Source organism: Mobula hypostoma, chromosome 9, assembly GCF_963921235.1.
Source record: "Mobula hypostoma chromosome 9, sMobHyp1.1, whole genome shotgun sequence".
In the NCBI taxonomy this organism is placed as follows: domain Eukaryota; kingdom Metazoa; phylum Chordata; class Chondrichthyes; order Myliobatiformes; family Myliobatidae; genus Mobula; species Mobula hypostoma.
The window spans coordinates 90,398,075-90,421,643 of NC_086105.1; the positions used below are offsets into that span (position 1 = coordinate 90,398,075).

Consider the following 23,569-nt stretch of genomic DNA (forward strand, 5'->3'; position numbering starts at 1 on the left):
ATAGCCTTGGCTTGAAACCCCTCCATAGATAATTCCTTGAGCAATTTGTGTTTGTTACTCCGGACTCCAGCCAAGCGAATACATCCACGGACTACAGCCATCCAGCAGGGAACTGGAGTCTTTGAGCATGCGCAGTTCCGTTACGCTAGCCGCGTGTGCGCGTTGCCGCACGTACCGAGCGGGCGCGTGTACGATATGACGTGTCATGTCGTGACGTAACGTGACGTGTCGGGTCGGGTCGGGTCGTCGTGGTGCAGGTGCGTGGTCTCCGTTGTTTGTGGGAAGTGAGAAGTGAGTGAAGTTGTGTTGTGGAAGGTTCTCGATCGGCTCCGGGGGTTGGGAGTAGCTGAGGTGGGTAGGAGGGACGGGGTAGAGGAGGAGAGAGGAAGCGGTAGATGGGGGTTTGGGCAGGGCAGTGGGGCACTTGGCCCTTCCGGCATACTGCTCCATTTCGTAGGATTGGGATTGGTTTATCGCTACATGTCCCGAGATACGGTGGAAACCATCCACACAGGTCATTTCAAAAGAGGTTCATTGCGGTAATACAAGGGAAACACAATAACAGAATGCAAAGTATAGTGTTACATAAGCGGTTACAGAGAGAGTGCAGGCTAGGCAAACAAGGGCCATGACAGGTAGATTCCGAGGTCAGGAGCTCATTATTAATATACAAGAGATCCATTTAAAAGTTCAACCACAATCAGATGGAAACTATCCATGGCTAAACCGATAGTAACATCATTTTGAATTTACACCGTAATCTTTAACCTCTTGCTTATCTACCTTTACCACTGCCTTGAAAAGATTCAAAGCCTCAGCTATCATTCAAAAGACAACTCTGAGAGAGAAAGAAAAACTTTTTTTTCTTATCACTGCTTTAAACGAGTAATTATTTTTTATTAAAATAGGCTGTTGCCCTCTCTCCCTTAACCCTCCCCCATAGTTCTGGATTCTCTCATGAGATATCTGAGGTACCTTCTCCAAATCCACCCTGTCAAGAATGTCTGAAACATGTACATTTCAAACACATCCTTAAACAGTTTCCTAAACCAACACAAAACCAAATGTAGTCTGTACAATCTTTCCTTATAAGGCAACGGGTCCACTACAGATGTTAGTTTAACATCCAACTATAATTAGAGAGCAACATTGTGCATAATGCAGCAGGTTGGTCTCTTCATCTTACTGCCTGTTATGCAGCTGGTGTTTAGGATGGTCCGTCTCTATCTGCCTATACCATCACACAGAGATAAAGAATAATTCCTCCTTGCTGTTTCCTTAACATTTTTATTTGACCAGTCAGGGTTGTTAGCCATGAGCTGAACTCCTGAACCTGAAGGACTGGTGGCCTCTACCCTTTGACCTGTTTGGCATGGTTGACCCTACCAAGTGCACAACGCCCTGACTCCAGCCAACATAGCTCTGGGTCATTGAGGCATGCAAGCCTCCAAACACTACGACAAGGCTGTAGTCCCCTTGGAGGAGGTCAGAGCAGTTGCCATTATCAAGCTGTGATGCAGCTGAATAGATGCTTTCTGTGGTGCGTATATAAAAATTAGTTAAGAGTCTCCAGGGAAATGCTGAATTTCCTTAGCTTACTGAAAAGGTAGAGGCATTGATGTGATTTTAAGGCCAAAGCATCCATGTGGTTGGACAAGGGCAAATTATTGGTGCTACTTATACCTAGGAATTTGGAGCTCTCAACCTTCTCCTCAGCACCTTTGGGACAGGCGTGAGCCCTGCTTCCTGAAGTCAAAGGCAAGCTTCTTCAACATAAGAGATTCTGCAGCTACTGGAAATCCAGTGTAACTGACACAAAATGCTGGAGGATCTCAGCAGGTCAGGCAGTAACTATGAGTAATAAAGAGGTGATGTTTCATCAGGACTAGAAAGGAATGGGGAAGAAGCCATAATAAATAAGATGGGGGAGGGGAATGAGTACAAGCTAGAAGGTGATTGGTGAAGCCAGATGAGGCAGAAGAGTTTTTTTACGCAGAGAATGGCGAGTGCGTGGAATGGGCTGCCGGTGATAGTGGTGGAGGTGGATACGATAAGATCTTTTAAGAGACTCTTGGATAGGTACATGGAGCTTAGAAAAATAGAGGGCTATGGGTAACCAGAGGTAATTTCAGCATTGTGGGCAGAAGGGCCTGTATTGTGCTGTTTCTGTGTTAAGATAGGTGGGTGGGGGGGGGGATGAAGTGAGAAGCTGAGAGGTGGTCGGTGTTAAAAGACTGAAGAAGAAGGAATCTGATAGAAGAGGAGGAGCACCAGGAGGTAATGGGCAGATGAGAAGAGAAGAGGAAAGGGGAGCCAGAATGGGAAATAGAAAATGGGTGAGTGGGGAGGGGGAGAAATTACTGGAGGTTAGAGAAATTTAACGAGATAAAATGCTGAATAGGCCCTTCAAGCCATGTCGCCCAGCAAACCCCTGATTTAGTCCTAGCCTAAACACGGGGCAATTTACAATGACCAATTAACCTACTAATGGGTATGCCTTTGTACTGTAGGAGGAAACCGGAGATTGAGAGAGGTGACATAAATGGACAAAATGAATTTGAGGGCAGGGTGGAAGTTGGAGTCAATGTTGATGAAATTGACAAATTCAGCATGAGTGCATGAAACAGCACTAATGCAGTCATTAATGTAGCGTAGAAAGAATTGGGGAGCATTACCAATGAATGCTTAGAACATGGACTGTTCCATGTAGCCTTTGAAAAGGCAGACATACAGTAACTGGAGCCCATGCTGGTGCCCTAGCTTCACTTTGGGTTTGGAAAAAGTAGGAGGAGTCAAAAGTGTGACTGCTAGTTCCGCTACACGGGATAGGGTGATGGCGGAGGGGAACTGGTTAGGTCTGTTATCTAGAAAGAAGCAGAGAGCTTTAGGGCTTCTTGATGGTGGATAGAAGTGTATAGGGACTGAACATCCACAGTGAAAATGAGGCGATCGGGGCATAGGAAGTGAAAATTGTTGAAGAGATCGAGAGTGTGTGAAGTGTTACAGATGTAGGTGAGAAGGGACTGAAATAAGGGGGATAAAATGGAGCCAAGGTATGTGGACATGAGTTCAGTGGGTTGGAGTAGACCTACAGGGACAGTCTGGTTTGTGTATTTTGGGTAGTAGGTAGAAATGAGCAGTTGGTGGGAGAGGATGGCAGCTTCTTCATTTTGCTGATGTTGCCATGCCAATAGTCTCCATCTCTTTCTCAATGGGTTAGGGTTGGTAAGGCGGATAAGAAAAGGATATTGGGGAAGGGAAGGTGATCGAAGGATATTAAGGGATGGTGGAAGTAATGGGGGTGTCAGGAGGATTCAGGGGACTGGAATCTTTGGAAAGATGTGAGTCTGTATATGCCCTGGAAGGATTAGGTTGACTGGAAAAATAAACGCAGCAACAAAAATTGTGGGGGAAATTGGAAGAAGGATATATGAATATATGAGGCACAAAGGGGTGACAGAAATGTGATGGAAGTGAGGAGATGTGCAGCATCAAACCACAAGGATATGATTGGTCCATCGGTTGAATTGGAAAAGGACATTGGGGTGTGTATTACTGGCAGCGAGTGATGGCATCTCTGCCAGTGAGCAGGAAGTAGCTCAGTCAGGACATTTGTAACCACTACAGGCCAGTGGACCTTCATTGATTCCTGATGTTAAGGTGTCCCACTGCTTCCAAGTCATTCCAAAGCTTTTTACAGCCAGTGGAGCACCTTCTGTTCTTGGAAATCTATCTATGCCCAGGAAGATCTCACAAAGAGAAAGGTTGTAATGATACCACAATCTGTGTGGGTAGAACATACAACAGTACAGCACAGCAACAGGCCCCTGAACCCACAATGTTGTGCTGAACCATTTAAATCAGTAATCAAATGGCCAACCAATCCACTCTGCTCTTTCAACACAATATTTGTATCCTTCCATTTGTCTCATATTCATGTGCCTATCCAAACATCTCTTAAAAATATCTAATGTTTCTGCCTCTGCCACCATCCCAGCCAGTACATTTCAGGCACCCACCACTCTTTGGAAAAAATCTTGTCTCTCAAAATTTCCTTTGAAATTACCCCCTCTCACCTTAAATGCATGCCCTCAGGTTTTAGTCATTTCAAACATCAGAGTAAAAGATATTGTCTGTCTATTCTATCTATGCCTTTTATAATCATATGGACTTCTGTCAGATCTCCCCTCAGCCTCCACTGTTCCGGAGAAAACCCAAGTTTGCTCAACCTCTCATTAAAGCACATGCCCTCTAATCCAGGTAAACCACTTCTGCACCCTCTCCAAAGCCTCGACATCCTTCCTCCAATGGGGCAACCAGAACTGTATACAATACTGCAGTTGGGGCCTAACCAGAGTTTTATAAATCTGCAACATAACCTGACTCTTGAATGTTAATGCTTCGATTAATAAATGCAGTGCCTTGTAAAACTATTCAGCCCTCAACCCTTTGTTCACACAAGTGCATATTACAACCAGGGATTTTGATCAATTTAACTGAGAATTTTTATTTGTGAATCACATGCTCCTTTTTTTCCTGGTAGAGCCCAAAAAATGTGGAAAATTGTAAAACATGAAAAACTAAAAATTGAAAAACTGAGATGTCAATGGTTCTAAAATATTCAACCTCCTTTGCTCAGTACCACCTCTCGCAGTTATTACAGCCGGTAGACTTTTTGGATAAGTCTCTACTAGTTTTGCACAACATGATGGATTTGCCCATTTCTCCTTGCAAAATTGCTCAAGCTTGCCAGGTTAGTTAGGGAGTGGCAGTGGATGGTAATCCTGAGGTCTTGCCAGAGATGTTTGATCAGGTTAAGGTCAGGGCTCTGGACTACTCAAGGACATCAATTTTGTTCATTTGAAGCTTCTCCATGGTTGCTTTGTCAGTGTGCTTTGGTTCGTTGTCCTGCTGAAAGGTGAACTTCCTCCCCAGTTTAAGTTTTCTGGGAGAGACTAGCAGGCTTTTATCCTGGATCTCTCTGTGTTTAGCAGCATTCATCTTCCTATCAAACCTGACCAGATTTCCAGTCCCTGTTGCTGAAAAGCTTCTCCATAGCATGATGCTACCTCCATCATGCTTTACAATAGGGAATGTGTTACCTTTCTGATTGTGTTAGAATGTATTAGATTTGTGCCACATGTACTGCTTAATGTTGAGGCTAAAAAGTGCACTTGGTCTCATCTGACCACAGGACATCTTTATAGTATCTTCTAAGTGACACTTTGTAAAGTCTTGACAGGCAAGAACATGCTTTCTTTTTAGCCAGGGCTTCTTCCTTGCTACTCTTCCATAAATACCCTTTTTGTGCAAGGCCTTAGAGATTATGGAGCCATGTCCTTCATCACCAGTTGCAGCTACTGACTTCTGCAGCTCATCCAGAGTGACTCTTAGCATCACAGTAGCTGCTCCTACAAATACCATTCTTCTCCAGCGGCTAAGTTTAGAGGTGCAGCCTGACCTAGGCAGCGTGGCTGTGGTTTTATATTTTTTCCACTTTTTCACAATGAACTGCACTGAGCTCCACATCATGTTCAGTGCCTTTGAGATGGTCTGGCACCCTTCCCCAGATTTGTGTTTCTCGATTCTCATTTCCTTGACTTGCCTTGAATGCACTTTTGTTTTCATTTTGGTTTGGTCTATTGAAAATCTACCATACTGTTGGACCTTACAAAGAGTGGGGGTATTTAGTCAGGTAAGCCTACAAATTTCTACATCAGCAAATTGGGTGAGTTGGTAAGGTAGTTCAGTATTATACCTGAGGAAAGTTAGCGTAGTAATTACGAAGGGGATGAATACTTTTTCAGCCTCACGTTTTTGGATTTTAGTTTTTCATAAATTGTTGACAGGTTTTGGAATGTTACTTTTGATTTGACCTAATGCACAATGTTTTGTAGATTAATTCGAAAATCCTATTTGGAAAATGAGACAGTAAAATGTGAAAATAGTTGTGGGGGCTGAATACTTTTTCAAAGCACTGTACCTTCGTAACCACTCTATCAACCCGTGTAGCCACTTTTTTGAACTTGGGCAACCAAGATCCTTCTGCTCATCAACACTGTTAAGGTTCATGCCCTTAGCAGTGTACTGTCTCTTTACCTTTCGCCTACCAAGGTGTAACACTTAACATTTGGCCGGGTTAAACTCCACTGCTATTTTTCCGCACGTATCTGCAACTGATCTATATCCTCTTGTATTCTTTGCCACTTTTCTACGCTATCCACAACACCACCACTAATCTTCATATCATCTGCAAACTTACTAACATACCCATCTATATTTTCATCCAGGTAATTTATATACAGCAGAGGACCCAGTAAACATTCCTGCAGAACACCACTAATCACAGATCTCCAGCTACAGTAGTAGTGGCTATCCCTCAAGGTCGAGGATGATGGCCTTCGTTCCGTTGATCTATTTATGGGCTCTCAAATGGCTTAAGAGTCCAATCTTGGCTTTGAAAGTTCTTCCACATTCAGGACAGGTAGTTCCAGATGGCAGATTGGGCTTTGGTTGTTGCTGCCTCTCTTTCCATTTTTTTCTCTTTTCTTCTAATTCTGCACATCTGTTGGCTTCAAAAGTTGCTGTTCCTTCTCGGATGATGGTTTGCCAGAGTTTTCTGTCCTTGGCATTGGTTTCCCAATGGTGATGTTGATGTTACATTTCTTCATGTTGGCTTTTAAGGGCACCCATAAGTGGATAGGACATCCCATAGGAGTACCCTTCATACTGAGTCAAAGGCTTTGGTGAGGTTGATGAATGCCATGTACAAAGGTTGAAGTTGTTCACGACATTTTTCTTGTAGTTGTCGCATTGTGAAGATCATGTCGATTGCTCCACGTGATGGTCTAAAACTGGTTTGTTTCTCCAGAAGGATCTTCTTGGCTAAAGGCTTGAGCCGGTTGTTCATGATGCGGGTGAGGATCTTTCCTGCTGTTGCTAACGGGGAAATTCCACGATAGTGTCCACATTTGCATTGAATGCCTTTCCTTTTGGAGGTGGTAACGATTGCTGAGTCTCTAAGGTCTGCTGGTACATCTTCATTTATCCAGATCTTGATAAGAAGTTGATGCAGTTGATAACGAAGCGGGTTACCTCCAATTTTGTAGACCTTGGCTGGTACTGCATTGAGTCCAGCGGCCTTGTTGTTTTTCAAGGTTTTGATGGCTTCCTTGACTTATTCAAGTGTTGGTATTTTGCTTAGGGAGTCGTCAACAAGCTGTTTTGGAATGTTGTTAATCACATTCCTGTCAAATGAGACGGTTTGATTTAGAAGATCTTCAAAGTGCTCCCTCCATCTAGAATTAATGTCAGCATTGCCCTTCAGGATGGTTGAACCATCCTTGCTTTTGAGAGGGGCTTGACCGTGAGTGGATGGGCCAAAAATAGCTTTAGTTGCATTAAAAAAACCTCGAGTGTCGTTAGCGTCTGCTAGTTGTTGGATTTCCTGAGCTTTCTTCCTCCACCATTGGTTTTTCAGGTTTTGGGTGCTCTTCTGGACTGCAGCCTTGCATTCCTGATAGCGTTTCCTTTTGGTAGCCGATTGTTGCTCATTTTATAAGGTGATGAAAGCTTTTCTTTTTTCATCGATGAGTCGTTGGAGTAGTTCGTCGTTATCATCGAACCAATCGTGATGTTTTTTTTTGTCTTGAACCCAATTGTTTCTTTGCAGGAGGTGATGATAGCATTCTTCAATTGATTCCAATGTTCTTCTACAGATGGTGGAATTTGTTGAGGCAGTCATTGTTGAAGATTTTGTTGGAACTTCTGTACATGGTAGATGTCTTAAAGGATGTCAACATTGAATTTCTTAATAGTGTTCTGATTTTGGTGTTTCCTTTTGGGCTGAATCTTCATTCTCATGGTGGACGAGATGAGTCGATAGTCTGTCCAGCAATCGTCGGCACCAGTAACTGCTTTTGTTATCAGTACATCTTGTTGGTCCCGAGATCGTATGATGATGTAGTTGATGAGGTGCCAGTGTTTGGAGCGTGGATGCTGCCAGGAGACTTTGTGCCTGTTTTTCTGGCGAAATAGGGTGTTTGTAATCACCAGGTTGTGTTCAGCACATCTGGTGAGGAGGAGTGTTCCATTGGTGTTGACCTTGCCTACTCCTTCCTTGCTTATTATTCTAGTCCAGAGCCTATGATCTTTCCCGACTCTGGCATTGAAGTCTCCCGAGAGAATGATCTTGTCATTGTTGGGAACAGAGGAAATGACGTCGTCAAATTGAGTGTAGAAGTTCATCTTTATTTCATCTTCAGCGTCCAAAGTTGGAGCATAGTCGCTGATGATGGTGGCATGTTGGTTCTTGACGAGCTGGACTTGCAGAGTCATGAGACGTTCATTGATTCCCAGTGGTTGCTCTTTTAGCTTCTGAAGTAGGCTGTTTCGGATGGCAAAACTTACTCCATGGATCCTCAGTTGTTCAGGATCAAGTCCTTTCCAGAAAAAGGTGTATTGACCTTGCTCTTCCTTTAGTTGCCCTTCTCCAGCTCTGTGGGTCTCACTCAAAGCGACAATGTCGAAGTGCAATTTTTGGAGTTCCCGGGCAACAAAGGCACTTCTCCTCTCTGGTCAGTCTGAGTTTGGGTTATCCATCAAAGTTCATATACTCCAGGTTTCAAATTTCGTAGTTTCACTTCTCGATGTTTTTCGACTACATGATGGTGATCCCTCTGGATGCGGCTTTCCAGACAGGATGGGGTGAAGCAGCCTATTTTTAGGTCACCTTTTTCTAGCCCCTTCCCAGTTCAGGGTGAGCAGAGTGGATCCTAAATAGGGCTGCTCAGACGTGAATACTGCTACCGAACAACTTCCCTGCTTCTGTCCAAAAGTTGAGCGACTGAATCAAGTATTCACCGCTTTCGTGTTGGTTCTTGACTAGGAGCTTCCAGCCATCACATTGCCTGCTCCCGTCGCCCTCCCCCGATTGCCAAAAGACTTGAAGAAGTGGCCCACAGAGCAAAGATACCTGTGCGTGTATTTGTTTAACGTGTACTTGATGTTACACTCCAAGAAGCACACGATACTTCACAAATCAACCAACTGATTCCAATGGCATGGAAACCACAACGATTGGAGCTGATGGATTTGTCGCAGCCTTCATCCGCCTTCACAGCCGTTGAGTTCAAAGTAACTTCGTCTGCCTGTTCCACCGCTGACCAAGACCTCCAGCTACAATAAGTCACTTCAACCGCTAGCCATGTCTACTATGTTTACATTATCTCTCTTCTGACTGCAGCTATGATATTGTCCCTAATTAGTAGTGCAACTGCCTCACCTCATTTACCTCCCTCTCTATCTTTTCTAAACCGTCAAAACCCTGAGACATTAAGCATCCATTCCTGTTCCTCTCTCAACCAAATCTTTGTAGTGTCCACAACATCATAGTTCCCTGTACTGATTCATGCTCTTTCATCACCTTTACCCATAATGCTCCTAGCATTAACATACACATATTTCAAGCTACCCACCATATCATGTCTATTACTTTGCTTCTACCTGTTTTTATTGGCGCTATCATCTATCTTTCACTCGATGCCTCCACTTTATGACCAGGTGCTCTGGCTTCCATCCACCTGCCAAACTAGTTTAAACCCACCTGAGTAGCACGAGTAAGCCTTCTGGCCAGGATATTGGTTTCCCTCCAGATCAGGTGCAGCCCATCCCTCTTGTGCATTGTCACCCCTACCCCAGAAGATATTCCAATAACCAAAAAACCTGGAACCCTGCCCCCTTCACCAGTTCCTCAGCCACTTATTCATCTTTACTATCATCTTATTCTTGCCCTGACTAGCATGTGGCACTGGTAGTCATCCAGAGATGAATACCTTGGAGGTCCTGCTCTTCAACCTCTCTCCTAAATCCCTATACTCACTGTGCAGGACCTCCTACTCCCTTTCTATCTATGTCATTGTTGCCAATGTGCACCATGACCTCACTAGGGCTGCTCACTATCCCTCTTCAAAATACTCTGCAGCCAGTCTGAGACATCCTGGACCCTAGCATCAGGGAGGTAACTCAGCATCGCGGCATCTCTCTTGTGGCCACAGAATCTTCTGTCCATCCCCCTAACTATCGAGTCTCCTATCACTATCGTTCTGCCTGACTTTACTCTTCCCCATGAGCCTCCGGGCTGGTCATAGTGCCACTGGCCTAGCTGCTGCTGCTGTTGTGCCCTGATACATCATTGCCCCCAGCAGGATCCAAAGGAGTATACTTAGCACAGAGGGGAACTCTGCAGTGACTGCTTACCCCTCTTAACTCTCCTGATGGTTACCCATCTACCATCTGAAGCCTGTACTCTGTGTGTGATCAGAATTTCATTTGTGAGGTTTTAGCCCCCCAGATGGTCCTGAGAAAAACCAACTTCAGCTCCAGTTCCTTGACCTTGTCAGTCAGGAGCTGAGGTTTGGTGCATTACCTGTAGATGTATTCACCAGGGAGACCCTGTGGTACTATACAATCAACTAAATGATTGCAAGTGACTCAGCGTCCTTGGCCTGTGCCTGTTCTCACTGAAACCTGTTGATCCAAAGTCTGACCACTCTAACCCTAGTCCACTCACACAATGGCCGTTCTGCTTACACCTCACTTATTTTTATTGGCCCTTGCTAAGTTACTAATAACCTAAGCAATGCCTTGCTCTGCAGACAAGTTCCAACAGGCCCTGCTCACTTTTTAAAACTGACTCCTTAAGTCCATAAGGAACTGTCTTCTTTGCTTTTTGAAATGATGCTCGGGAATTCTTTGTGTCTACCTGACAGAACCAATGTGGCCTGTATTTAGATTTTCCTCAGATGGATGTACCTCTGAGGCAGCACTTCTCACTGACACTGAGCTGTCAGTCTAGGTATAACTTTCTAGTCTCTGGGGAGTGTCTTAAAGCCATAACTTCTGGGCTTTAGGTAATGGAAAGACCGGATTACTTACATGTCTGACACCAAAAACTTGGACTGCTAAATTCAATGTGAACTTGTTGCACAATTGTGTGAAATTATTTTCCTGCCACCCACCAAATGTACAGCCTGAGACCTAAGGCAAATGAAATAATATGTTTTGTCTGAGAATTTGTATATTTTACTTATATTATGGGTGAAATACACCTGGAATTGTCTGATATCTTCAAAATACATTGATTTGAATCTCTTCTTAATTTAGATAATGATCTTTTGAATACTGTGGCTCTGAAGTCTGTAATTGGATTAGAAACGGCCTGCGTGTCAATCTCCGAAGTTTTATGGCAGCAAAAAGTATCATCCAGTCTAAGCAGGCTGCAGAAGCCATTGGTGGAATCCTGACAGAGGTCGTATGTACAATATTCAGTGATCATGTCTTTCTTTTGGTCACGCAGTATGGCAAAATGGGGACTTTGATTTCTGTGACACCACATATTGTTGCAAATGAGATCGGCAAATCCACTTTTAGTACAAAGATCTTAATGGGGAAAGATGAGGTAAGAAGATTTTTAGAGATAGAAGCTATAAGTACTAAAAGTTCCTCCTTTTTTATGGCATCTTCAATGTAGTAAAAGTGACCCGAAAAGAAATCCAGATGAATACCAGCCTTTCATTGTAACAGCTAGAATGTATTTTATCCTCAAGTTCTTGGAGCTATTCACATATTCCTACAACTATCATGGCGTACAGTGTCCATTTCTGACTTTTAGAATTAAAAAAAAATTGAAATACTGGAGAAACTCAGATACCACTTAGAAGAATGATACTGAAGCAACACACATCAAAGTTGCTGGTGAACGCAGCAGGCCAAGCAGCATCTATAGGAAGAGGCGCAGTCGACGTTTCAGGCCGAGACCCTTCGTCAGGACTAACTGAAGGAAGAGTGAGTAAGGGATTTGAAAGCTGGAGGGGGAGGGGGAGATGCAAAATGATAGGAGAAGACAGGAGGGGGAGGGATAGAGCCGAGAGCTGGACAGGTGATAGGCAAAAGGGGATACGAGAGGATCATGGGACAGGAGGTCCGGGAAGAAAGACGGGTGGGGGGGGTGACCCAGAGGATGGGCAAGAGGTATATTCAGAGGGACAGAGGGAGAAAAAGGAGAGTGAGAGAAAGAATGTGTGCATAAAAATGAGTAACAGATGGGGTACGAGGGGGAGGTGGAGCCTAGCGGAAGTTAGAGAAGTCAATGTTCATGCCATCAGGTTGGAGGCTACCCAGACGGAATATAAGGTGTTGTTCCTCCAACCTGAGTGTGGCTTCATCTTTACAGTAGAGGAGGCCGTGGATAGACATGTCAGAATGGGAATGGGATGTGGAATTAAAATGTGTTGCCACTGGGAGATCCTGCTTTCTCTGGCGGACAAAGCGTAGATGTTCAGCAAAGCGGTCTCCCAGTCTGCGTCGGGTCTCACCAATATATAAAAGGCCACATCGGGAGCACCGGACGCAGTATATCACCCCAGTCGACTCACAGGTGAAGTGATGCCTCACCTGGAAGGACTGTTTGGGGCCCTGAATGGTGGTAAGGGAGGAAGTGTAAGGGCATGTGTAGCACTTGTTCCGCTTACACGGATAAGTGCCAGGAGGGAGATCAGTGGGGAGGGATGGGGGGGACGAATGGACAAGGGAGTTGTGCAGGGAGCGATCCCTGCGGAATGCAGAGAGAGGGGGGGAGGGAAAGATGTGCTTAGTGGTGGGATCCCGTTGGAGGTGGCGGAAGTTACGGAGAATAATATGTTGGACCCGGAGGCTGGTGGGGTGGTAGGTGAGAACCAGGGGAACCCTATTCCTAGTGGGGTGGTGGGAGGATGGAGTGAGAGCAGATGTACGTGAAATGGGGGAGATGCGTTTAAGAGCAGAGTTGATAGTGGAGGAAGGGAAGCCCCTTTCTTTAAAAAATGAAGACATCTCCCTCGTCCTAGAATGAAAAGCCTCATCCTGAGAGCAGATGCGGCGGAGACGGAGGAATTGCGAGAAGGGGATGGCGTTTTTGCAAGAGACAGGGTGAGAAGAGGAATAGTCCAGATAGCTGTGAGAGTCAGTAGGCTTATAGTAGACAACACACATCAAAGTTGCTGGTGAACGCAGCAGGCCAGGCAGCATCTATAGGAAGAGGCGCAGTCGACGTTTCAGGCCGAGACCCTTCGTCAGGACGAAGGGTCTCGGCCTGAAAAGTCGACTGCGCCTCTTCCTATAGATGCTGCCTGGCCTGCTGCGTTCACCAGCAACTTTGATGTGTGTTGCTTGAATTTCCAGCATCTGCAGAATTCCTGTTGTTGTGAGGCTTATAGTAGACATCAGTGGATAAGCTGTCTCCAGAGACAGACAGAAAGATCTAGAAAGGGGAGGGAGGTGTCAGAAATGGACCAGGTAAACTTGAGGGCAGGGTGAAAGTTGGAGGCAAAGTTAATAAAGTCAACGAGTTCTGCATGCGTGCAGGAAGCAGCGCCAATGCAGTCGTCGATGTAGCGAAGGAAAAGTGGGGGACAGATACCAGAATAGGCACGGAACATAGATTGTTCCACAAACCCAACAAAAAGGCAGGCATAGCTAGGACCCATACCGGTGCCCATAGCTACACCTTTAGTTTGGAGGAAATGGGAGGAGCAAAAGGAGAAATTATTAAGAGTAAGGACTAATTCCGCTAGACGGAGCAGAGTGGTGGTAGAGGGGAACTGATTAGGTCTGGAATCCAAAAAGAAGCGTAGAGCTTTGAGACCTTCCTGATGGGGGATGGAAGTATTTGATGTGTGTTGCTTGAATTTCCAGCATCTGCAGAATTCCTGTTGTTTGAGAATGATACTGAACTAGCTTCTGAAAGGTTTCTTTTGGCCAATCTTTTAACCTACTCTTAAGATCAATCTAACCCTTCCCTCTTACATAGCCCTCCATATTTCTATCATCCATTTGCCTATCTAAGAGTTTCTAGATCACCCCACTGTTTCTTACACTATCACCACCCCCAGCAGGACATTCCACTCACCCATCCACTCTCTGTGTAAAAAATTACCTCTGACAATCCCCCCTATAGTTTCTTCCACTCGCTTTAAAATTATGCCCCTCATATTAGCAATTTCCACCCTGGAAAAATATTTGGCTATGCACTCAATCTATGCCTCTTATCAGCTTGTACATCTGTCAAGTCACCTCTCATCTTCCTTTGCTGCAAAGTGAAATGCCCTAGCTCTCCCAACCTATCCTCATAAGACATGCAGTCCAATCCAGGCAGCTTTCGAGTAAATCTCTGCACCCTCTCTAAAGCTTCCACATCCTTCCTGTAATGAGATGACCGGAACTAAATTCAATATTCTAAGTGTGGTCTAATCAGTGTTTTATAGAACAGCAACTTTATTCTGCGGCTCTTGAACTCAATTCTCCCAACAAATGAAAGCCAACACATTATTCACATTCTTAACAACTCCCAGATACACTGTACATGCGGAACTTTGTATTATGCTTTAGTAGTTCTGTTCCAGTGGAGAGCTTATTTAAACAAGCAATATAATCACATTAATTGTTTCTCAGTCAGCTTCGTGCAAAATATCTGATAGAAGAATGTCAGTCTTATTGGAATGTAGGTAGGGATTGAATGTATCAACTATTTGAACTTTGGAAGTGCTTTGGGGTCTCAGATATCTGTATTCCTATGTCACATGGTCAGTCTCAGATAGATCAGAATCAGGATCTTTGAAGTAAAATTGCATTAACTCAATGCATAAGCTGAGCCTCTAAGAAAAATTGCTGAGAGCATTGGTGTTCTAAAATTTTGTTAGAACTAAATACTGGAAGACAACTGAGTGATATAATGAAACTAAGTAAAACCTGACCAAGGTTTCAGAGGGATAGGAAGATAGGCAGAAGGGGTGGCGTGTCTCTGCTGGTAAAGAATGGCATCAAATCAGTAGAAAGATATGACATAGGATCGGAAGATGTTGAATCCTTGTGGGTTGAGTGAAGAAACTGCAAGGGTGAAAGGATCCTGATGGCAGTAAGCCTCCAAACAGTAGCTGGGAAGTGGACCACAGATTACAATGGGAAATAGAAAAAGCATTTCAAAAGGCAATGTTATGACAGTCATAGGAGATTTCAATATGCAGGTTGTTTGGGAAAATCAGGTTGATAATGGATCTCAAGAGAGTGAGTTTGCTGAATGCCTACAAGATGGTTTTTTTAGAGCATTTTGTCATTGAGCCTACTAGGGGATCAGCTATACTGGACTGGGTGTCATGTAATGAACTGGAGTTGATTAGAGAGCTTACGGTAAAAGAACCCTAAGGAGGCAGTGATCACAATATGATTGAGTTCAGCTTGAAATTTGATAGCGAGAAAGTAAAGTCTGACATAGCAGTATTTCAGTGGAGTAAAGAAAATTACCATGTTATGAGAGAGGAGTTGGCCAAAGTAAATTGTAAGGAGATGCCTGCAGGGATGTTAGCAGAGCAGCAATGGTGTGAGTTTCTGGGAGGAAGTTGCAGGATAGATGTATTCCAAAAACAAAGAAATACTCAAGTGGCAAAATAGTACAACCGCAGCTGACAAGGAAAGACAAAGCTAATGTAAAAGCTAAAGAGAAGACATACAACAAAGCAAAAAAATTAGTGGTAAGACAGAGGATTGGGAAGCTTTTAAACTATGGAGAGCAACTAAAAGAGTCATTAGGAGTAAACACGAAATATGAAAGCAAGCTAACAAACAATATCAAAGTGGATAATAAAAGCTTTTTCAAGTATGTAAAAAATAGAGAGATGCGAATGGCTATAGAATCACTAGAAAATGAGGCCGGAAAAATAATAATGGGGGCCAAGGAGATGGCAGATGAACTCAGTGAGTATTTTGTATCATTCTTCACTGTGGAAGGCTAGCAGTGTTGAAGAATGTGAAGGAAGAGAAGAGAGTGCAGTTACTATTACAAGGGAAAAAGTGCTCAAAAAACTAAACGATCTAAAGGTATATAAGTCACCTGGGCCAGATGAATTGTACCCCAGGGTTCTGAAAGAGGTAGAGGTAGAAATTTTGGAGGCATTAGAAATGATCTTTCAAAAATTATTGGACTCTGGCATGGTGCTAGAGGACTGGAAAATTGCATATGATACTCTACGCTTTAAGAAAGAAGGAAGGCAGCAGAAAGGAAATTATAGACCCGTTAGCCTGACCTCAGTGGTTGGGAAGATATTGGAGTCAATTGTTAAGGATGAGGTGATGGAGTACTTGGTGACACAGGACAATATAGAACAAAATAGGCATTGTTTCCTTCAGGGAAAATCTTGTCTGACAGACCTGTTCGAATTCTTTGAGGAGATTACAAGTAGGATCATTAATGGGGATGCAGTGGATGTTGTATACGAGTGGTGATTGATATGTTCATACCCTAAGGTAAAAGGAGTCAATTTTAGAAAACCTAGTACATTTATTTTTCAACATAGTCCCCTCTTATATTTACACACTTAGTCCAGCGGTCGTGGAACATACGGATCTTGGACCTCCAGAAAGTGTCCACAGCAGGGGTGATTGATAAGTTTGTGGCCTATGGTAGGAGGCGATGAGTTATACAGCTCTCTTTACATGCACATGCAGTTCAACTCTTTGATTATGCAGAAAGTTTGAAGTTAATAACTCATCAGGGGTGATTGATAAGTTTTTGGCCTAATGTAGAAGGAGGTGAGTTATTAACTTCAAACTTTCTGGATGGCAGGAGGGAAGTTGAGAAGTCAAGAGTATAGTGGAACCGGAAGTGGGTGGGCAGGAGTACCTTTCTTTGGCAGGAAGCTTGGAGAAAACTGAGGGAGAAACAAAAGATGAGAGTTGGGATTGGTGAAGGAATGTGATATCCAAAATTTATCCTGGTGAATTTGTGAAGCAGAGAAAGATAACAAAAGCAGATGGCACCTTCTCAGTCTTAATAATGAGAAGATCCATCATCACTCTATTAATGGACACATAGAGTAGAGTTTAAGAAGCCTGAAGTTCCAGGTTGATTCTGGAAAGGTCAACGGTTTTAGTAAATGAAAAAAGTTTTGACATTGTTTTATTTGTGATCCATCCAAATGATAGTGAATGCCTAGACCAATACCAGTTTAAGCTTATGTCCCTTGTATGTCAGAGAGTGGATGTGAGAGGTGCATCTGCCGAGTAGTTTGGACAAGAAACAGACTTTTAATGAGAAATAGAGATTTACAAGTACAGGCTTGGGTTTGGATCTATAGCTGCACAAAAGTTAAGCTGAATGAAATGATAAGGGCTGGACAATTGAGTGTTTGAAAGCCTAGGTGTATAGTTGCAAGAAAAAGATTAATTACTCATAAAATGTGGTCTGATCTTCATCTAAGTCACAATAATAGACAAACACAATCAGTCTAAACTAATAACAATGAAACAATTGTATTTTTCATGTTTTTATTTGGCACATTGTTTAGTCATTCATAGTCTAGGCTAGAAAAAGTATGTGAACTGGTGTATTTACCAACTCGTAGAACCTCCTTTAGCAAGCGTTTCCTGTAGCTGTTGATCAGACTCGCACAATGGCGAAGAGGAATTTTAAACCATTTCTCCATACAAAACTGTTTCAGTTCATTGATGTTTCTGAGATATCTTGCCTGAATAGCCCTCTTTAGGCAATGCCACAGCATCTCAATTAGGTTAATGTCGACTCTGACTTGGCCATTCCAAAACACAAATTTTCTTCTTTTTAAACCATTCTGTTGTTGATTTATTCTTGTCTTTCAGATCATTGTCTTGTCACACATCCAACTTCTATTAAGCTTCATGTGACGGACCAATACCTTGGCATTCTCCTGCAAAATGTCTTGATATAATTTTGAATTAATTGTTCCCTCCACAGTTGCAAGGTTTCCATGCTCTGAGGCAGCAAAGCAGCCCCAAACCATGATGCTCCTTCCACTATGCTGGGATGAGGTTTTGGTGTTGGTGTGCAGTCCCTTTTTCCTCCAAACATAGTGGTGTGCAATTTTGCTAAAAAGTTCAGCTTTGTCTCACTTGTCCACAGAACATTGTCACAGAAGTGTTGTGGAACATTCAGGTGGCCTTTTACAAATTTGAGATGTGTAGCAGTTTTTTTTTGGAGAGCAGTGGTTTCCTCCGTGGTGTCCTTCCATGAATGCCATTCTTGTTCAGTGTTTTTCTTTTATTAGACACATGAACAGAGATTTCAGCAAGTTCTAGAGATTGCTGCAGGTCATTTGCTGTTACACTTAGGTTCTTTTTCACCTCCCTCAGCATTGCAACATTATGCTGTAGGTATGATCTTTGCAGGACGCCCTCACCTAGGGAGAGTAGCAACAGGAATGATTTTCCCCCATTTGTAGACAGTTTCTCTTACTGTGGACTGATGAGCACTCAGGTCTTTAGAAATGCTTGTGTAGCCTTTTCCAGCTTCATGCATCTCTACAATTCTTCTTTTACGGTCCTCTGAAAGTTGTTTTGATCGAGGTATGGTGCATATAAACAGATCTTTCTCTGTCAGCAACCTGACTTTGTGTCTTGTTTATAGGGCAAGGCACCTCTACACCTCCAATCTCATCTCATTGATTGGAACACCTGACTCCATATAGCTTTTGTAGAAGGCATTGCCCCAGGGGTTCACATACTTTTTTGAACCTAGACTGTGAATGTATAAATGGTGTACTCAGTATTGATGAGAAGAAATACAATTGTTTGTGTTATTAAATTTAGGCAGATTGTGTTTGTCCATGACTGTGACTCAGATGAAGATCAGACCACATTTTATAGGTAATTAAAACAGAATACCAGGTAATTGCAAAGGGTCCACAAACTTTTTCTTGTAACTATATATGAATTGGAGTATATTTTTTCAGTAGCAAATAGTGAGAATATTATTGAAGAGCAAAGGTTATTGTGGCAAGAGAACAATCCATGGAATTTTAAAGAGGTAGTTTATGAAAATAGTTGGCTAAAACCCAACTATTAAAATAGCGCTGGTGAACCATGGCGACGTTCTGCGGGCTATGTGATTTATTAGTATGTCTGCAAGAAAATGAATCTCTGAGTTGTATGTGGTGATATACTTTGATACTAAATTTGCTTTGAACTTTGAAAAAATCTGTACAGAAAGGAAAGTACGAGGAATGAAGTCTCGTCAAGAGAATTGTATTGAATTGTTAAAATTTTGCAAGAGGAAAAGATTTTTTTACAAAAACATCAGATAAGACAAAAACAGGAATTACTACAATAGGTAGTATTGTTGCAAGACCGTCATTCAGATATAGGAGCAGAATTTGGTCATTCAACCCATCAAGTCTGCCATTCCATCATGGCTGATCCCAGATCCCACTCAACTCCGTACACTTGCCTTCTTGCCATATCCTTTGATGCACTGACCAATCAGGAAACTATCAACTTAAGCTTTAAATATATCCACGGACTTGGCCTCCACCGCAGTCTGTGGCAGAGCATTCCACAGATTCACTACTCTCCAGGTAAAAAAAAACTCCTCTTTACCTCTGTTCTGAAAGGTGGATTTTTAATTTTGAGGCTATGTCCTCAAGTTCAGAATACTCCCCCACCATAGGAAATATCCTCTCCATATCCAACCTATCTAGTCCTTTCAAAATTTCAAGGTTTCAATGAGATCCCTTTGCATTCCGCTAAATTCCAGTGAGTACAGGCCCAAAGCTGCCAAATGCCCCTCATATGTTAACCCCTTCATTCCTGGAATTATCCTCATGATCCTCCTCTGAACTCGTTCCAAAGGCAACACATCCTTTCTGAGATATGGGGCCCAAAACTCTTGACAGTAGCCTGACTAGTGTCTTATAAAGGCTCAGTGTTATCTCCTTGCTTTTATATTCTATTCGCCTTGGAATAAATGCCAACATTGCATTTGCCTTCTTTACCACAGACTCACCCTGTAAATTAACTTCCTGGGAGTTGTGCACGAGTACTCCTAAACCTCTCTGCACCTCTGATGCTTGAACCTTTTCCCCATTTAGATAATAGTCCACACTATTGTTCCTTTTACCAAAAGGCATTATTGTACATTTCCCAACACTGTATTCCATCTGCCACTTTTTTGCCCATTCTTCCAATTTGTCTAAGTCCTGCAGCAATCGCATCGTATCCTCTGCACTTCCTACCCCTCCACCTGTCTTCATATCATCCACAAACTTTGCCACAAAGCCATCAATTCCATTATCCAAATCATTGATAAACAATGTGAAAAGTAGCTGTTCTAATACTGACCCCTGAGGAACACCACTTGTCATAGGCAGCCAACCAGAAAAGGCCTCTTCTATTCCCACTCGCTGCCTCCTGCCTGTCAGCCATTCCTCTATCCATGCCACCATCTTACCTGTGTCGCCGTAGGATTTTATCTTGTTAAGCAGCCTCATGTGTGGCACCTTATCAAAAGCCTTCTGATAATCCAAGTAACTGACATCCACAGCCAATCCTTTTTACACCATACTTGTTACTTCCTCGAAGAACTCTAGCAGATTTGTCAGGCAAGTTTTCCCTTTACAGAAACCATGCTGACTTTGACTTATTTTATCATTAGTCTCCAAGTACCCCGAAACCTCATCCTTAATAATGGACTCCAACACCTTCCCAACCACTGAGGTCAGGCTAATTAGCCTATAATTTCCTTTCTTTTGCCTTCCTCCCTTCTTAAAGAATGGACTGACATTTGTAATTTTCCATTCTTCTGGGACGATGCCAGAATCAATTGATTCTTGAAAGGTTATGACCAATGCGTCAGTTATCTCTTCAGCAACCTCTCTCAGGACTCTGGTATGTAGTCCATCTGGTCCGGATGACTTATCCACCTTAAGACCTTTGAGTTTGCCTGGCACATTTTCTCTGTAATAGCAATGGCACTCACTCCTGCTCCCTGATACTATGGACCTCTGGCACACTGCTAGCATCTTCCACAGTAAAGACTGATGCAAAGTACTCATTACGTTCATCTGTCATTTCTTTGTCACCCATTACTACCTCACCGGCATCATTTTCCAGTGGTCCAATATCAACTCTCACCTCCTTTTACTCTTCATATAACTGAAAAACCTTTAGTATCCCACTGTATATTATTGGCTAGTTTGCCCTTGTATTTCATCTTTTCCCTCTTGTAGCTTTTTTTAGTTGCTTTTGTTGGATTTTAAAAACTTCTCAATCCTCCAACTTTTCACTCACTTTTGCTACCTTTTATGCCCTTTCCTTGGCTTTAATGCAGTCTTTAACTTCCCTCATCAGCCACGGTTGTCTACCCCTGCCATTTTAGAACAGCTTCTTCTGTGGGTCATATCTATTCTGTGCCTTGTGAACTATTCTCAGAAACTTCTGCCACCACTGTTCTCCCATCATCCCTGCCAGTATTCTCCTCCAATCCACTTTGGCAAGTTCCTTTTTCGTGCCTCTGTAACTCCTTTTATTCCATTGCGACACTGATACATGTGACTTATGCTTCTCCCTCTCAAATTGCAGTATGAATTCAATCATATTATGATCACAGCCTCCTCAGGATTCCTTTACAATAAGCTTCCTAATAAGATCAGGGTTATTACACAACATCCAATCTAAGATAGACTTTCCCAAAGTAGGCTCAAGGACAGGCTCCTCTAAAAAGCCACCTTGTTGGCATTCAACAAATACCCTCTCTTGCAATCTGACACCAACCTGATTTTTCTTATCTCCTTGCAAATTGAATTCCCCCATTACAGTTGTGACTTATTACGTGCCTTTTCCGGCTCCCTTTGCAATCTCTACCCCACATCTTGGCTACTATTTGGAGGACTTCATATGATTCCCATAATCCCTAGGAAGAGGTACAGTCGACATTTCGGGCCGAGACCCTTCGAAGTCCTGACGAAGGGTCTCGGCCCGAAACATTGACTGTACCTCTTCCTAGAGATGCTGCCTGGCCTGCTGCGTTCACCAGCAACTTTGATGTGTGTTGCTTGAATTTCCAGCATCTGCAGAATTCCTTGTGTTTATGATTCCTATAATGGTTTTTTTACCTTTGCAGTTTCTTAACTCCACCCACAAACATTCAACATTCTCTGGCCCTATGTCACCTCTTTCTAAAGATGTAATCCCATTTCTTGCCAACAGAGTCACCACCGCCTATGCCTTCCTGCCTGTCCTTTCGATACAAAGTATATCCTTTGATGTTAAGCTCCCAAGTATGGCCTTCTTTCAGCCATGACTCAGTGGTGCTCACGACGTCATACCGACCAATTTCTAATTGCACCATGAGTTTGTCCGCTTTATTCCGAATGCTATGTGCATTTAAATACAGCACCTTCAGTCCTACATCCTTTGCTCTTTCTGCATCATTGGCTTGTCCTTCCTTACGTTCATGTTACACCCATCATCTGCTTGTAAACCTGCTGGCTCATCCTCAGCTCTATCATACTGTTCCCGTCCCTCTGCCATATTAGTTTAAGCCACTCCCAACAGCTCTAGTAAACTTACCCACAAGAATATTGGTCCCCCTCATATTCAAGTGCAACCTGTCCCCCTGCCATATTAGTTTAAACCACTCCCAACAACTCTAGTAAACTTACCCACAGAATACTGGTCCCCCTCAGATTCAAGTGCCCCGGAAGAGGTCCTAATTATCCAGAAATCTGAATACCTGCCCCCGCTCCAATTTTTCAGCCACACATTTATCTGCCACCTCCTTCTATTCCTATCTTCACTGTCGTGTGGCACAGGCAGCAATCCAGAGATTACTACCCTTGAGGTCCTGCTTCTCAGCTTCCTTCCTAACTCCCTGTATTCTGTTTTCAGGACCTCTTCCCTTTATCTACCTATGTCGTTGGAACCAATATGTACCATGACTTGTGGCTGCTCACCCTCCCTTTTCAGGATATTGTGGACATGGTCAGAAACTTTGCAGACTCTGGCACCTGGGTGGCAGACTACCATCTGTTTCATTTTCGCATCCACAGAATCATCTATCTGTCCCCCTAACTATAGAGTCCATTATTACTGCTGCTATCCTCTTCAATACCCTACCCTTCTGAGCCACAGGGCCAGGCTTAGTTGTAGAGGCACGGCGGCTATTGCTTCCCCCAGGTACATTGTTTACTCACCTTCCCCTCCCCCCAACAGTACTCATAAGCAATCATGTAAGTAGGCTGGAGGATTTCCTGCCCACAAAACACCCCTGAAGGTCTTCAACAGGCAGAAAATCTCCACCTCTATGTCTTCTATCCTTCAAAGCTGTCCAGGTTCTTTAAGTGTTTCTGGATGTTATGATATCAGAAGGCAGCACCTATTAAAATGAAATAAATAAAATTTGAGGAATGAAAATCAACAGGATAAGAATTGTTAAACGTATTAAACCTAAATAAAACATAGTTGGTTAATAAAGAATGAATACGCTATTTGTATCCTTCCTTCCTTCCTGTATGCAGATCTTGATTCTCCGTTCAAGTACATGGACTCTCTACTTCTCGCCCAGGTCTAACCTGGCACTGAGTCTGAGAGCAGATTCTCCAGATCAAGTGCTGGAGTCTCAGCAAGCTCCTGCTCTGCCATTGGATTCTATGCAGATTCCAGATCAATGGGGATCATATCTGGGAAATAGCTGACAGCTATTGGACGTAAATTTAAGACTTGAGGATTCACA

General features: G+C 43.2%; 1 protein-coding gene across 2 annotated transcripts in view; it reads left to right on the top strand.

Moving 5' to 3' along the window:
• Nucleotides 1–207: 207 nt before the first annotated feature.
• The window catches only part of psmg3 (proteasome (prosome, macropain) assembly chaperone 3), a 29,315-nt gene continuing 5,953 nt past the window's right edge, over nt 208–23,569 (top strand). Inside the window, exons 1-2 of one of the 2 annotated variants that reach the window (XM_063058648.1) lie at nt 208–257; nt 11,164–11,458. In XM_063058648.1, coding sequence (XP_062914718.1) covers nt 11,243–11,458 — 216 coding nt within the window. In that variant the 5' untranslated portion in view covers nt 208–257; nt 11,164–11,242. Of the gene's footprint in view, nt 292–11,163; nt 11,459–23,569 lie in introns of both variants that reach the window. The other variant, XM_063058650.1, reaches the window with a different exon arrangement.